At 36.7% G+C, this 16,025-nt stretch overlaps 1 protein-coding gene across 3 annotated transcripts; it reads right to left on the bottom strand.

The window, feature by feature from the left end:
* Positions 1-12: 12 nt before the first annotated feature.
* On the bottom strand, positions 13-15,383 carry LOC129303251 (uncharacterized). Of its 3 annotated transcripts, none has more exons than XM_054942442.1 (12): positions 15,121-15,383; positions 14,429-14,488; positions 14,283-14,360; positions 14,108-14,168; positions 13,907-13,983; positions 13,597-13,646; positions 8,283-8,365; positions 7,083-7,153; positions 6,825-6,984; positions 667-803; positions 500-598; positions 13-314 (listed from the first exon to the last, which is right to left on the bottom strand). In XM_054942442.1, the coding sequence occupies exons 1-12, from the start codon at positions 15,157-15,159 to the stop codon at positions 243-245; spliced, it is 987 nt and encodes a 328-aa protein (XP_054798417.1). In that variant the 5' UTR covers positions 15,160-15,383; the 3' UTR covers positions 13-242. The 3 variants fall into 3 exon arrangements, with proteins under 3 accessions (XP_054798417.1, XP_054798416.1, XP_054798418.1); XM_054942441.1 differs by having other exon boundaries at positions 667-809; positions 15,121-15,381; XM_054942443.1 differs by having other exon boundaries at positions 667-809; positions 14,283-14,336; positions 15,121-15,379.
* Positions 15,384-16,025: the final 642 nt, after the last annotated feature.

The following is a 16,025-nucleotide window of genomic DNA, read 5'->3' as shown; positions in this document are numbered from 1 at the left end:
AGATCTGTCCGATAAAAAATAATTTGTGTTGTATTATGTTAAAATAGCATACATAACGGCGCCCTGTTATAAATTTGTTCAATTAATCTACTCTTCAGCACCAAATATTTTCATCGCAGGTACCATACTCATCAAATTTGTTCAATTCATCTCCTCTTCAGCACCAAATATTTTCATCGCACCATCACAAAGCATCGAACAAAATACCCCATTAGTTAAATAGGCTTGAGTAGTCATTGCCTTCACAAGCGTTTAGGCTGATGGTGAGCGCCAGCATGGAACCCTTCTGTGTATGCGGTGTTCTTGAACATCACCTGCAACAAGATAATCTTGTGGTTAAAGGCTAAAACATCAACTTCTTTATGACAGTGGCCTTTCACCTATAAGCCATAGCCATCACCCTATAGCCACTGTAAGGAACACCATGCGCTCAACTTCTTTTCTTAATTAAACTTTCCAGAAAGAAAAAACAATTCAACTGGAATCATCATGTACTTACAGCAAGGCTCTTCAAATCAGAGCTCAGACCTTTCCGTAGACTGTCAGATACCACAGTAGCCAGCTGCTCTCCATGTTGCTTTATGGTTTCTTCCTTGATCTGCACGATAAAGAATCTTCAGCTGGAATGCCTAATTAAAGAAATTTGACCCCACTTTTGTTAAATACCTCTGAAAGCAGTAAGTCTGAAGTCCTATGCAATATCTCTTCGACGAATTGGCCAACATCAGCAAAGGAGGTCTGCAATGGAGCATTGTTGACTGGTTTTCCCTTGCTATTTTTCTCACTAATGGATGGCTTCGCACCTTTTGCTGCCCCAAAAGGATTTGCCCAGTTTCCAAGGCAATGGACTCGTTACAAATTTGATTGCTCGGATCATTATTTCACACAGGAATTCCAATTTTAATATACTCACTCACAGGTTGATTGACAAATAAATTGAAACACTGTTCCTTAATTAAAGTTTGACCAAAGTGTGACCATTTTTCAGACCCACAGGAGTACAAAAACAAAACAAAGACTAAAAAGGTTCCATGTACAATACATTCACCGTTTTTTATTAAAATCTGCACTAGATCCTCCCCATGAATACTTTTCAAACTGTAGAAATGCAGAAAGATTTTGATACAAAAAAAACTGTTTATTCACAGCCCCCCTGATATGAAAATAATATAAGTCTATGTTATCTAAGTAGTTATTGGTAGTTGAGGGTAGTTAAGTCGTTTGCCTATATTCTAGTGTTGTTTTTCTTAACATGTTCTGAATCCTATAAATATCAGGATTACTCCCTCAATTGTAACTAGCCTATTGACATAATGAAATGTACCATTCAAATTAATACCTGACTCTCCCTCCTCTGATTTCTGTCCGGTTCTCTCTATTTTCTTCTGAATTTTCTCACTTCCTTCTCTATTCTATTCTATTCTACTTCTCTATTCTACTCTATCTTTTCTACTTTCCATATCAATGGTATCTAGAGCTTGGTCGTCCCCGGCTTCCTTTTGTCTCTCTATCTTTCAAATAGTGTATGGTAAAGAAGCAAAATCAGACTCAACAAGAAATGGAGGAAAGATTGCACCAGGTCGAACACGGACTTACCAAGCTAGATGCCATTGACATGTTCAGTGATCAAGTGATCGGTCTTTCAAACCAGATCCAATTCCTGATGTGCGATCGAGAGGAAGAATCTGATAATCTGGAGTGTCGTAGCAGGAATGGTAGAAATGGCCACCACAGTCATCGAGAAGAGGATGTGAGACACAAGGAAGAGCATTGAAGGCCTACCTAGTTCACAAAAATGGAATTTCCCAAGTTCTCTCGATCTGACACGTTGGGTTGGATCATGCGATGCGAGAGATATTTTGAACTCAATAACATGCCAGAAGAAGAAAAAGTGAAGATGGCATCGATTTGCTTAGATGAAAAAGCTTGGTCTTGCCACATGGCGATAGAGAAGACCTGGTTCGGCATCACCCCAACCTGGGAGCAGTATGTCATCCTCCTTAAAGGAAGATTCAGACCCACCCATGAGGCACTAATGGGCAATCTGATGCATCTACGGCAGAAGGGTTCTTTGGCTGAATTCAATGGTGCCTTCGATTCTATCACTTGCAAGCTTGATTTTTCACAAGAGTACATCATTGAAGCCTACATGGAAGGAATGACGGAAGAATATTCAGGTCCTGTGAGGCTCTTTAAGCCGAGAAATCTCCAAGAAGCACGTTCTCTAGCTTGCATGCAAGAGATCACTCTGGAACAATAGAATGGGAAGAAGTGGCAAAAGAAGCGCACAGGTGTCTGCACCTTCAATTGCCTCATTGCAAGCCTCACAAAACACTTGGGAAGTCGGAACCTGATAAGATTCCAGATAACGTGCCCATAAAGATTTATTCAAGAAGGAAGCATCAAAAGATAAAATAGGATAAATTAAGATAATTAAGATAGATTATTTGATTCAGTCTTTTATTTAGTATTTTATTTGGTATTTTCCTCTATTTAGTTTTTATTTAGATTTCCCTAGATTTTATTTAGTTGTTTAGATTTGATTCAGTATTTTAGATATTTGAATTTTTTTAATATTTTGGATTTTAGGAGAATCTATTTAGTTATCCAGTTATCTAGATTTTATTTAATATTTTATTGTATTTAGCTTTATAAATATGACTAGCAATTTAGAAGCTAGCATATCAGGAATTAATAAAACAGTTTTTCAAACCCTTTGGAGATTCTCCTAAGCGTGGCTATTAAGAGAAATATAGAATGAGATTCTTGTTTTATACCCTCCTAATAGATTTATTTCTCTTATTCCATTTTACTACAGTGAGCACCTACCAGAGCCTCACAAAAATGCCCTCCTAAATGGTGAGACCCAACAGAAAGGGAAGTTGACATCTGCACCTAAAACATAATCTCTTTCTCCCTCTAAAAACAGCACCAAACCCCCCTCAAAAAAAAAAAAAAAAATTCTATCTGCAAACAAGGAAGCAGAACACAGAAGCACAAACCTATGCTTTTATTGCCATGAAAAGTTTTTGCGTGATTGCAAGTGCTCACAAAGGCAGAAAATGCAGTTGCACTTTATTGAATTACCAGAAAGCCAAGAAGACCAACCAATTCTAGAGTCTGAACCTGACAAGATTGTAGAAGAAGAAACACCTCTCATTTCACTCTTTCTATTGAATGAGTTGAAGGTGCTTAATCAATGCAAGTTGGGGGATACTGTGGCAAGAAACAAATCCAGATCTGCACACGATTTTCTTGATCTGGAAGTGGTAAAAAAATTGGGCTGGCAATCTGACTACACAGAAGTATTGTGGGTAGAAGTGTTGGAGGAAAAAAAAAATTAAAAATTCATGGCATGTAGAAAATTTTTAAGTGGAGAATGCAAGGGTTGGAGTTCGTTTTTTTATTTCAGAATTCTCGACCTCAAAACTTATGACATGGTGTTGGGATTGAATTAGCTAAAGATGCATTTTGGAATTATGAGACCCTTACTGTGTATTTTTGGCAAGCAGACCAATTATGCAAGCCCAAGAGAACAGAAATAAAAGGAGAAAAGGATGAACAAAGATTTCAATTACAGTTGTTGAAAACAGCAACAGAAGAGGCTCATTGTTTTGCTGTTTCAGTGGTAAAAGAAGAGCAACCCACAGAGATTCAGCAAGTTCTAAGGGCTCTTCCTAGTGTTTTTGATGAGCCAAAGGGGCTGCCACCCATGAGAGAAGGCCACAATCACCCTATAGTTCTTCAAAAGGGGACTAATCCTATTAGTTTAAAGCCCCACTGACATCCTTCAACTCAAAAAGATGTAATTGAGAAGTTAGTAGAAGAACTCTTACAATCAGGTGTTATTCAAGAAAGCTCTTCACCTTTTTCTGCCCCAATTGTGTTGGTGAAGAAAAAGGATAGGTCACCGGGGATGTGCATTGATTACAGGGAGCTAAACAAGAGGAGAATCAAGAACCAGCACCCTGTTCCTCTTGTGGAGGATCTATTTAATGAACTCAGCACTGCCAGTTGCTTTACAAAGCTGGACTTAAGGGCTGCATATCAGCAAATTTGTATGGTGCCTGAAGATGCCTACAAAACAGCATTTAAGACACATTCCGGACACTGAGTGGTTAGTTATGTTGTTTGGCTTAACTAATGCCCCAGCCATATTTCAGAGAGCAATGAATTCTATCTTTAAACTCTTTTTAAGAAAGTTTTCCCCTGTTTTATTTTTTTAATGTTATCCTAATATATTCCCTTCTTTGACAGATCATGTAGAGCATTTAACAAAGGTGCTGAAAATTCTAAAGAAAAATCAGTATTACGTCAAGGGAGGGAAAGTACTTTTACAGCAACCACAGTTGAATATTTGGGTCACATCTTGGGCAGCGAACTGTTTCTACTAATCCTAAGAAGATTGCAACAGTCTTAGAATGGCCTGAGCCAGTCAACATCAAGCAATTAAAGGCAATCCTTGGCCTAGCAGGATATTATAGGCAGTTTATTTATCATTATGGGAAGATTACAAGGCCACTCACCAATTTATTGAAGAAAGAGGGGTTTGTTTGGTCTGATACAGCAGCACAGGCTTTTAAAAGACTGAAAGATGTGCTGGTTTCAGCCCCTGTTCTTGCTTTACCAGACTTCAATAAGGTTTTCATCGTGGAAACAAATGCGTGTGGCTCTGGGATTGGGGCCATATTGATGCAAGAAGCCAACCTATTGCTTTCTTCAGCAAAGCATTGGCTCCTCCGCATTTGAAGCTATCAATTTATAAAAAAGAATTAACGGCAGTCGTACAGGCTGTTGAGTATTGGCATCAGCATTTGGAGAGAAAGAAATTCATCATCAGAATTGACCAACAAAGCTTAAAGTATTTGTTAGGGTAGCAATTGAAGACTCCCTGTCAGATGTATTGAATAGCTCGTTTAATGGGCTATGAGTACAAATTTGTTACAAAAAAGTCAAGGAAAATACTGCTGCAGATACTTTGTCAAGATTACATGGTCCTCAATTGTTACAAGCGGCTCTTGACACCACTTCTCCCCAATCACTTCAAAAAATTAGGGAGAGTTGGGATATAAATGTAGATTTGAAGGCTATAAGTGCTGAAATACAAAGAAAAGGAGGTAATATTGGCAAATATGTGTGGGATGGACAGTTTTTAAGGGGGGAAAAAAGGGAAGCTGGTGATTGGTGATGTTGCAGCTATGAGGCAACAAATTCTTGAATGGTTACATGCTAGTTCACAAGGTGACCACTCAGGAGTGCATGCTACCTATCCAAAGGTTAGAGGATTATTTTGGTGGAAGCGGATGCATAAAGATGTATGAGAGACTTTGTGAGAGGATGTGAAACGTGTGCTTGCTGCAAATATGAGACAGCAGCTACCCCATGGTTGTTACAGCCATTGCCCATTCCTAACAAGGTTTAGGAAAGCATAGCAATGGATTTTATAGAGGGATTGCCTAAATCTAGTGGTAAAGAGGTAATTTGGGTAGTAGTGGACAAAATGAGCAAATATGCTCACTTTTTGGCTCTTTCCCATCCTTTTTCAGTAGCTACTTTTACTCAATGTTTTATGGATCATGTTTGTAAACTACATGGGGCCCCTAATGTCTAATGAGATCATTAGTGAGAGGTATCCAATTTCTATAAGTAATTTCTGGAAAGAATTCTTGAAGGTTATAAAAGTTGAGCAGAGGCTTACTTCTTCTTACCATCCACAAAATGATGGGCAATCTGAGGTATTAAATTGCCATTTGGAAACATACCTTAGGTATATGTGTTGGGAAAATTCTAAGGAATGGAGCAAGGGGCTACCTTTGGCTGAGTGGTGGTACAATACAACTTTCCACACTTCAACCAAGGCAACATCCTATGATTTACTTTATGAACAGAAACCACCAATCTATGCTCCATATTTACCTAAAGACGCTGTAGTTGAAGCTGTCGATAGGAGTTTTACAGCAAGAGAACAGGTGATTAATGTTCTAAAGCATCATTTGAATAGGGCAACTAACCATGTGAAACAAAAAGCTCATCTAAAGAGGTCTGACTGTGAATTTGAAGTCGGCCTACGGGTATTTTTGATGCTTCAGCCCTATAGACAACTTTCAGCAGTCTCAATAGCAACTCAAAAGTTATCACCAAGGTATTTTGAGCCACATAGAGTACTTGAGAGGATAGGCAAGGTTGCCTACAAGTTAGAATTACCCCCTGCATCCAAAATTCATTCAACTTTCCATGTTTCACTGTTGAAATTATGCCCAGAACCCTCATTGAAGGAGAGACACCCTCCTAAAAATGAGCCGGAAGTTCCAGCCACTCTTATTCCGGAGGCAATCTTAAATAAGAGGGTGGGAAGGTGTAAAGGGAGAGTTATTGCTGAAATTTTAGTGCAATGGGAGGGTAAACCTGATGAGGAAGCTAGCTGGATGTCTTTGTTCAATTTCCAGATTTTCAAGTTCCCAACCCTTGAGGACAAGGGCTGTTAAAAGGGGGAGGTATTGATATGAAAATAATAAAAGTCTATGTTATCTAGGTAGTTATTGGTAGTTGAGGGTGGTTAAGTTGTTTTGCCTATCTTCTAATGTTGCTTTTCTTAACATGTTTTGAATCCTATAAATATCAAGATTACTCCCTCAATTGTAACTAGCCTATTGACATAATGAAGCGTACTATTCAGATTAATATCTGACTCTTCGCCCCCAGGTGCCCCCCCGCCCAAAAAAAAAAAAAAGGGAGGAGCAAAGCAGGGACTATTTCCACGCAGATGAGACATGAATAAAGGGGCCTGAATGAGCATGTAATATCATATTTAATAAGAATTTTACCTGAAACCATAGTGGGCTTACTATCAGCAGAAACATGATTTTTATCTATAGGAACCTGTGGAGAAGGTTGCTTTTCAGGTTGATCTGCCAAAACTATTGAACCAGATGGAACTAGTGTGGCCAGATCAGGGGGTAGATCTTTTCCCACGGTTGGATTGGCCTGCCAAAAGGATGAAGAACAAATGTGACATGATGACTAACAATGGATAACACGTAAGCTACAAAAAAGGAACAGGGAATGGCCTTGACTTTACCCACCTCCAAATCAACATACGCGGGATCAATTTCTATTGATTTAAGAAATTTATCAAGACCATGGGCATTTAGAGCTGCAAGTGACAAGATAACATTTGAGTGTGAGCGATTGGACTCTAATTAACATATTTGACAGTGAGTGTACAAAAGCATGACGTGGATCAACACATTTATTATCTAGTTCAGAGTATGTGACCATGGGCATAACATCTCGCGCTACACTACCATATAAAGATTTATTTTCAAATGATACAGAATCATGAAAAAAATTGGTTCAAAATTTGAATATACTGCAAAGAATTTACAAGATAATAGAAGCTCTTACCTTTGCCACATATACCCTTCATAATGCTTAATGTTCATGAAATAAGATAATCATTTTTTCCTCATCACAAATTTTGTCAAATAACAATTCTTTGTGGTAGTAGCGTCTGGACAAGAACAATCCATATAACATTCAGAGAACTTTCACTTTCCTCTCTTATTTAATAAAAAATCTAGTAACTTACAATCATTTCAAAATTAGGTTTGTATTTAGTAAAGCCTGACCAGAATACATCAACCCAATATGTCCTAACGCATGATCTACCCCATCTTAATCTTATAATGAAAGCAAATAACATTAGACGAATGGTCTTTGGCATAAACGGAATTAATAGATATAAGAAAAGAAGGAAGCAATGCAGTAAGATATGAAGACTCCAGTTCTGGAAGACAGCACTAGCTTATATAAGCTTTATTCTAGCCATGCAACTTGTCTATTTTCTCAATTACATTAAATCATAAGGATACCTAATCCAAATCGACAAGTTGTAGCATTATTTTATTCAAATCTAATAGACATTCATATGATTATTGGACAAACTCATATTATGCTTGAAAGATTATTCCATTGAATTTTCTGAAAATATAGCATTCTCAATAATGTTCTTAAGCCTAATCTAAGCAATGCATATAACAAATAGGTATGTCAAATCACTGAAGATGACATTTGGCAAGGTTTAGATCACTAAGAATTATAAATGAATTCAAGTGAAAATTTAGAGCACAAATTGCTTAATCATCGAAATCTGTCAATAGAAACATTTTACGCAACAATACATGATTAAAAGGAACTATACATTTAATCAATTTCTAGATAACAAATATAAAAGAAACTTTCCCTCTTCACAAGATTTGTTTGAAGAAATCCTCCTCACTTACATATGGACATGTCATTTGATAGAGGGTGGAAGAAGCAGTGCTGCTGAGCCTTGAACCCTTGATCCAATAACAGGGAGACATCTCTTCAGGAAGTTAAATATATGGCACAAAAGAACAAGGAATTAGTTTGTGGAAATATCAGACATTCATTGTAAAGATATTGTTACAACTGTAAATATTCCAAAGCTTTATTTGTCTTTATTATTATTATTATTATTATTATTATTTTTTCTCCACCCTAGTGTATAAATACCAAGTTGTATTTCAATATTCAGCATCAATGTGAAATATTTTCTTCTCAATTCCACATGGTATTAGAGCAAAAGATCCAAAATCAACATTAGGGTTTCTAGGTCATGGTTCCATAAGGCAGTGTTTTGTACCCTAAGGGAGTTATAAGCATGATGATTGAGGCTCTATTGGCCATCACTGCCACCCTAGGAGTGGTCAACAAGTACTGATCAGCGGATCCCCAGAAGCTTGCCATGATTGACAGCGTGTGTAGGCACCTCTAGATTTGGTGCCAGAACTGCTTAGGGGGCATGTCACACCGCCATTCAGGCTGCTGCTTGTTTCTCCAGTGACAAAACAAGATTTTTGATGAGATTGCAAAGATTCCTACAGCTAGGCACCCTTTTTTCAATTTTTAGTGTTCTTTACAGTACGTTTAGGACTGTTCAAAGAGTTCTGGAGTACTTGTGGGATGTGGCTGCTGGTTCCTTTCTTATTTAAGGGTTTCATCTCATGGGAAGCCCTAGGAGTGGTTATTTGGACTCTCACCAGATATAGGTCTCTAATGTCAATGGAAAAATATGGGTCTAGAGTGTTTGTGGTTAAAAGAGGAACATTTCTTCAGGCTTTAAAAACATCTCGCAACACCATAGTTTGGATTGTTTATTTGGGTGCCTCTGACCATATGACTTGTTGCTATGATTTATGTACCACTTACATTCCATGTGCTAGGAATATTATAGTCAAGATTGCAAATGACTCCTTAGCACCTATAGCAAGAAGAGGGAATATTTGAATTTTTGATTCCATAGTGTTATGCTAAATTCATATTGTGTACTTCATGTGCCTAAACTAATTACAACTTACTTTCAATCAGTCAATCGACAAAGCAATCAAATTGTTATGCTAAATTCCTCTCATCCCATTGTGTTTTAGGCTCCATCATCTAGAGTGACAACTGGAAGTGCTAAGGAGTGGAAGGGGCTCTACTAATTTAAAGTCACTGCTCAAGTGAGTAACTCACCATTTGTTGGTAATTCTGAATCTATCTCCAAAGTTAATGATTTTATGTTGTAGCATAAGAGAATAGGTCATTCTAATTTTTATTACCTTTAATGATTGTTCCCAACTTTATGTTCAAACCTAAATATTAATGACATTCATTATGAAGTGCATGAACTTACCACACAATATAAAACGTCCTTTCCTAAAGACAAATACACACCTATCAAACCTTTCACAACCATTCATTGATGATCATACTCATGTATGTTGGATTTATTTTTTATGAAATAAGTCTAAGGCCACATCCACATTCATGAATTTCTTCAACATGATTAAACTCCAATTTAATACCACTATCCAAGTCTTAAACACTGACAATGGCACCAAGTCGTTTAACCAATGCTTGAGTACTTCCTTTAAGTGCACGATATTATCCATACCAGTTCTTGTACCTATACACCCCCACAAAATAGGGTTGTAGAAAAGAAAAATTGCCATATACTTGATGATGCTAGAGCACTCATGTTTACCGACGATGCGCCTAAATCTTATAAAGGAGATGTTATTTTGACTGTGACCTACTTCATCAATCGTATACCCAGTCAAATCTTATCCTTTGAAATTCTTCTCCAAAAATTGTAGAGTAGTTTCTCCACATCCCATATTGAAACCAATCTTCTACTTCATGTGTTTGGTTGCACAGCCTTTGTTCATAACTACCAAAGTACCAAACTTAAACCTTGAGCAATCAAATGCATATTCCTTGGATATTCTGCTACTACAAAAAATTACAAATGCCTTGACCCTGTTTCAAAACACACGTTTGTTAGCCTTAAGGTCACTTTTCATGAAGCTACTCCATTCTATCCCAATTCTTCGGTTCAGGGGGAAAGCATAAGAGAATCTCAAGCTTGAGAACAAGAACATGATAGAGAATCGGTGCACATTGAGCCATTATTACTACCAAACACTAAGCCATTACCTTCATCTCCTCTTATGTCACAACTTGAGGAACATAGGCAGACAGGGAGAGATGCAAAAAAATCACAAAAGGGTGAACTGTTAGTTTACATTTGAAAAAAGAAATCGAAAGATAGTAAGTTACTTGTACTTTAAGCACCAAGAGAGTCAGCACTAGAGGTAGCTCCTGATAAATCGAAAGCTAGATGGTATAGAGCAAGTAAGTGAATCTATTGATCTTGATCTTCCTATTGCTTTGATGAAGCAATCTCATTCATGTACTTTCCATCCAATAGAAAGGTTTGTCTCATACAATGTACTTTCTCCTCAATATCAAGCTTTTGTTACTAATCTTGACAAGGTGAAAGTATTTAAGACTATACAAGAAGCCTTAAGCACTCTCGAACGGTGGAGTACTATCATGGAAGAAATGAGGGCCCTCAAAAAGAATGGGACATGGGAACTTGTTCAACCATCCAAAGGAAAGAAAACAATGAGTTGTAAGTGGGTGTTTACCCCAAAATATAAGACCAATGGAGCCCTTGATAAATCGAAAGCACGCTTGGTTGCAAGGTAGTTTATCCAAATATATGATTTGGACTATGATGAAACATTTGCTTCGATGGCAAAATTGAAACATGATCAAAGTCTTATTGTTTGTATCAACTAATCTTGAGTGGCCTCTTCATCAACTAGATATCAAAAATGCATTTCTAAATGGAGTTGAAGAAAGAAGTCTAAATGACTCTACTGCCAAGTTTGAAAAAGGCAGCGAAAGAAAATATAGTCTGTAAATTGAAAAAGTCTACCAAGGGCTTGGTTTCATAGGTTCTCAAGAGTCTTAAAGTTTGAAGGTGACAAGCAAGCCTTGTCAGATCATACAATGTTTGTTAAAGTTGAGGAAAGCAAGAATTGTATCCTTATTGTCTATATTGATGACATAATACTCACCGGAGATCATCTTGAGGAGACAGAGAGAGTGAAGGCTGCCCTTGACAAGGAATTTGAATTCAAGGATCTCAGGAAGCTAAAATGCTTTCTTGGGATGGAAGTTGTGAGGTCAAGAAAAGAAATCTGTGTTTCTCAAATATATATATATATATATATATACTTGATCTCTTAAAGGAGGCAAGTATGTTGGGCTACGAACTCGTTGAAACCCTTGTTGAGATCAAGAAACCAAAGAAGAAGCCTAAGGAAGGTGAAGAAGAGCAGCTGAGAAGGAGAGAGATTAGAAGCTCGTTAGAAAGCTAATACATCTCTCTTATACAAGGTTAGATATAGCATTCGCTATTAGTGTAACTAGTCAATATATGTGTTGTCATATGAAGAGTCATATGAAAGCAGTCTACAGGATTTTGAGATGCTTGAAAGGTACTCTGGTAGAGGCTTGTTCTTTAGAAAACATGAGCAAAGATCCATCGAAGTTTACATTGATGCAAGTTAGGGTGAAACCTGTAAAGATCAAAGATCAACCTCTAGCTACTGTTCATTTATTTGGGGAAATTTAGTTACATAGAGAAGTTAGAAGCAAAGAGTTGTTTTAAGAAGCAATGCTAAATCTAAATTAAGAGCTTTGGCTCAAGGAATAGCAAAGGAGTTGTGGCTAAAATGAGTCTTGAATGAAATACAAGTTGGAACAAGCTCACCATTAAAACTCTACTGTGATAATAAGGCTACCATAAACATGACCTCAAATCTAGTATAACATGATAGGTCTAAACGTGTTGGGATATACCAATACTTCATCAAAAAAAAAAAAAAATAGGAGGAATTTTATGTTTGACATATTTGCCTACAAAGTTATAGGCTGCTGATGTTTTGACTAAAGGATTACTCGGACCTGTATTTGAGAATTGCATAAGTAAGTTGAACATCATTAGCATCTATGATCTAACTTGAGAAAGAGTGTGAAAATATTAGACATTTCTAGTAAAGATATTGTTACTGCTGTAAACATTCCTAGGCTTTATTAGTATTTATTAGTAGTTATTATTTATTATTAGTAATTATTATTATTATTTCTCCACCCTAGTGTATAAATACCTAGTTGTATTCCAATATTCAGCATCAATGAGAAATATTTTCTTCTCAATTCCACATAGTTCTTTTGACAAATATTAGCTAAATGGATGAGGATGTTTTTAAATAGCCTAGTAAACATGAACACAACCCAATAAAATGATTCTTTAACATGGCAAAGAATTATTAAATTAAATTTAACAAAGATTTTAACACAATCAATATTAGAGAACACTCTTGTTCATCATTCAAGTGGGTGTCAATAAAGATAAGCAACATACCCATATCGTATGAGTTCTTGTAGAATAAACCTGTTTGGCTCTAGAAGATTCTTACCAATCTTTTACGAATCCAGGTCCAAGTTTGGATACTAAGATACCAACTCTGCCTAGGACCATTATGACATCAAGAGGGCAATTTCTTTTTTTTTAGGTTGATAAGGGAGGGGCAATTTCCTAATTACATCAAGTGGTATCAAGCTCCAAAAGATCATTCATCACTAAACCCACTACATCAGATGGGGCTTCCTTTCAGATACAAGAATTAACTTAACACCCATATTAGCCAAATGATCAACTACTTTATTAGCAAATCTGTCAACTAGGACAAACTCCACCATCCAGACCTTGTTAAGGAGCTCCAACATCAAATGCAGTGTTGTCTTTGACAAATTAAGAGAGTGACATTCTTCCAGAGGATCTTTGCCCAAGCGAGCATCAATTTCAACCTCCTCTCTTCTAAAACCCTCACTATGCTAAAGACAATCCCTCCAAAAAACCCTGTTCATTCTAATTTTATTTTTATTCAAAAGAAGTTTCGTATAAAAAAATAGTCGAAATTAAATTCTTGACAAGAATTTAAAATAAAAATGCAAGAGACTCTAATTTTTTTTTTTTGCATGTGTTACTTCAAATTCCTTATTTTGCAACTTACAACATAAAAAAAAAAAAAAAAACTTGATCAATGTGAATTAATAAATATCTCTAGTGCAGCTTATTGTAATTTACTGATGATTGATAGCAATGATAACCAAGAAAATTTTGTAGGGTACATTTGATATCTCACAAGTAGTGAAACAATCTCAATACATGCATACCGTGCTGATTGATTCACTAATGCAAATGGAGTGACGCAACCCAAGGGCACCTTAAAGGGAAAAGAGAAAAACACATCAAATAGTTAATAATTGACCAAGTCAATGATAAGTTCAACCATGTCATTTTTACAGGGTATTAAATTCAGTAAAAATGGAGGAGAGAGGAACATGTTAACAAATCAGACAGTGTACTTGTATGATTTTTTGGCTAATTCAGTGGTTAAACAAGATAAAATAAAGAGAGGAGGGAAATGTCGGATGGAGGCGTGGAGGAACAAAAGGCTAAATAGTAAATCAGCCACAAATAAACCTTAAGTATTTCTCCTAAAGCCTCTTCGGGCGCCATTCTCAGACCTCCTTTCCCCAAACCGAGCCGCTGAGATAACACTGCTCAGCTTCGAAGCCACAAATAACTCTTGTTAAAAGCCATTAAATACAATAAACAAGCAAGTCAACAAATTCCTCTACCAGCCTACTCACAAGATAACCAGGTTCACAAAAGAATACATACCTTTCAAATCCACTTTGGTATCTGCTAGAGCAGAGACCATATAAAACCTTTGTTTCTTGTCCTGTTTTGGTAATTGTAGTTATGAGGCAATGCATAACTCATAGAACAGCCAAAAATTTACCATTTACCACATTAATACAAGGGAATCCTTTGTCGGTCTTTAAACACAACATACCTTCAAGAATAAATTTTTACTTAGTCCTCCCCCCTTGTTTCCAACATATTTTGCCTGGCATAAAGCAGATGCAGAGTGCTAAAAAGAGATCAGTAACATATATACACCATATACAGGAACAGAACATAATATCTAAGGGATTTTACCTGAGCCTCAACTGTCAAAACAGCTGGATGTTCATACTTGGAAAATTCAATCTGAAGATCCTGAAAACAAGAAAATAAAAATCACAACAGTTCCTTGCAAGCAGGGAAGAAAAAGGCATAACAAATATTTATGCCTAGGTGCGACCGAATAATTGTATATAGGGAGTCTTCCATTATATATCTCAACGCTGTACATCAAGTAGGACACAGTTCAACTAATTTCAAACTATGACAACTCTGTTATAACACTTCTTAAGAAGTAGTAGCAATAAGAGCGAAAACGAGGAAGAGAGCACAATGTACAAGAGCAGCAGGAAATAGGCCTCACTTTAACTCAAATCCGGCATGGTTCCTTTCACTTTGTTATATTTTAATAAGTTTAATTCTATCCGCGATGTGTAGATTTTCACGATTCAAACTGAATATACAGTTCACTTATACTTAAACATCAAAACATTGTAACATTATATAGAAATTTGAATTTGAATTATCAGGAGGATGGAGCAGGAAAAAACAATATGACCACGGACTGGTGCTCTTAGTGCTGAATTGAGCAAATTGATTTAAAGTTTACCGAATACACATGGCCTATGAAAGATAAGGTATAGCCAGATCAAAACGAAGTAAGGCAATTCAAAAGGAGACTAAAATAGGAAATGGAGGCGTTGCAGACTAAGATGACAAAGGAAAACCTTTAAGAGAGCAAGCAGCTGTTCCTTTGAATAACCCATGACCGCCGAAAGGTAAGGCGTTTCCAGGCCAGGGGAAGAACTGCAGGTCGATTGATAGGAGACGAGTGGTGACTGGCCTTGAGTAGCAGAACAGCGGAGTGCCGCCTCCCGAGCCTCAGAGCTTGACAGGAATCGGAGCTCCAAAAAGATCCTTGTGGGTGCCGACTTTCGTTGCAGGTGAAGATTAGCCCCACTGACTTTCGTTGGACTAGGCCCAGCATAGTTGAGGCAACGCGGGCATTCTAGATGTCCCCTTTATTGAATTATTCCACCTCCACTGGTGGTCAATTTGTTATCTCTCTCTATATATGTATGTATGTATCTATCTTTCAATAAAAAAAGTATCATCAATATGTCAATACCTAAGTGTTACTATTAATATATCAATATGTATTGGTCAAAATTACCAAATATTTAGATAAACTGGTATGAAGTTGTCTTAATTTAATCAGAGATTTTAAGTTCGAACTTTAAAAATGCAGCTAGTGTGGTAAATTTTCTAGAGGGGTGTGGTAGAGGCTTTTCCCATTAATGGGCTGACCCAGTCTTGATCCAGATTAGTTTGGCCTTACATTTGTGGGCTATGATACCATAAGCTATCATGAAGAAAAAAATTATATTAGTCAAACGACATTCAATAAAAAACTGAATTGATAAAAAAAAAAAAATTGTATTTTGGTTATACGAAATTTTAGGAATCTTTTCACATCATCGATTATGCAAAGCTGGATAAACAAATAGTACAGTGTTTGGTTTACAGTTTCCAGATGGTATTGGTTGGCATCGATTTTTTTTTTAAAAAAAGAACAAATTGTATGATCTGCATAGATGCTGATGTTAAATTATTCATAATTGAAGAAAGAATA

Source organism: Prosopis cineraria, unplaced genomic scaffold (genome assembly GCF_029017545.1).
Source record: "Prosopis cineraria cultivar Desert tree isolate PC_DT_omini unplaced genomic scaffold, ASM2901754v1 PC2, whole genome shotgun sequence".
Lineage (NCBI taxonomy): Eukaryota > Viridiplantae > Streptophyta > Magnoliopsida > Fabales > Fabaceae > Prosopis > Prosopis cineraria.
This window is presented reverse-complemented; position numbering and strand designations above follow the sequence as displayed.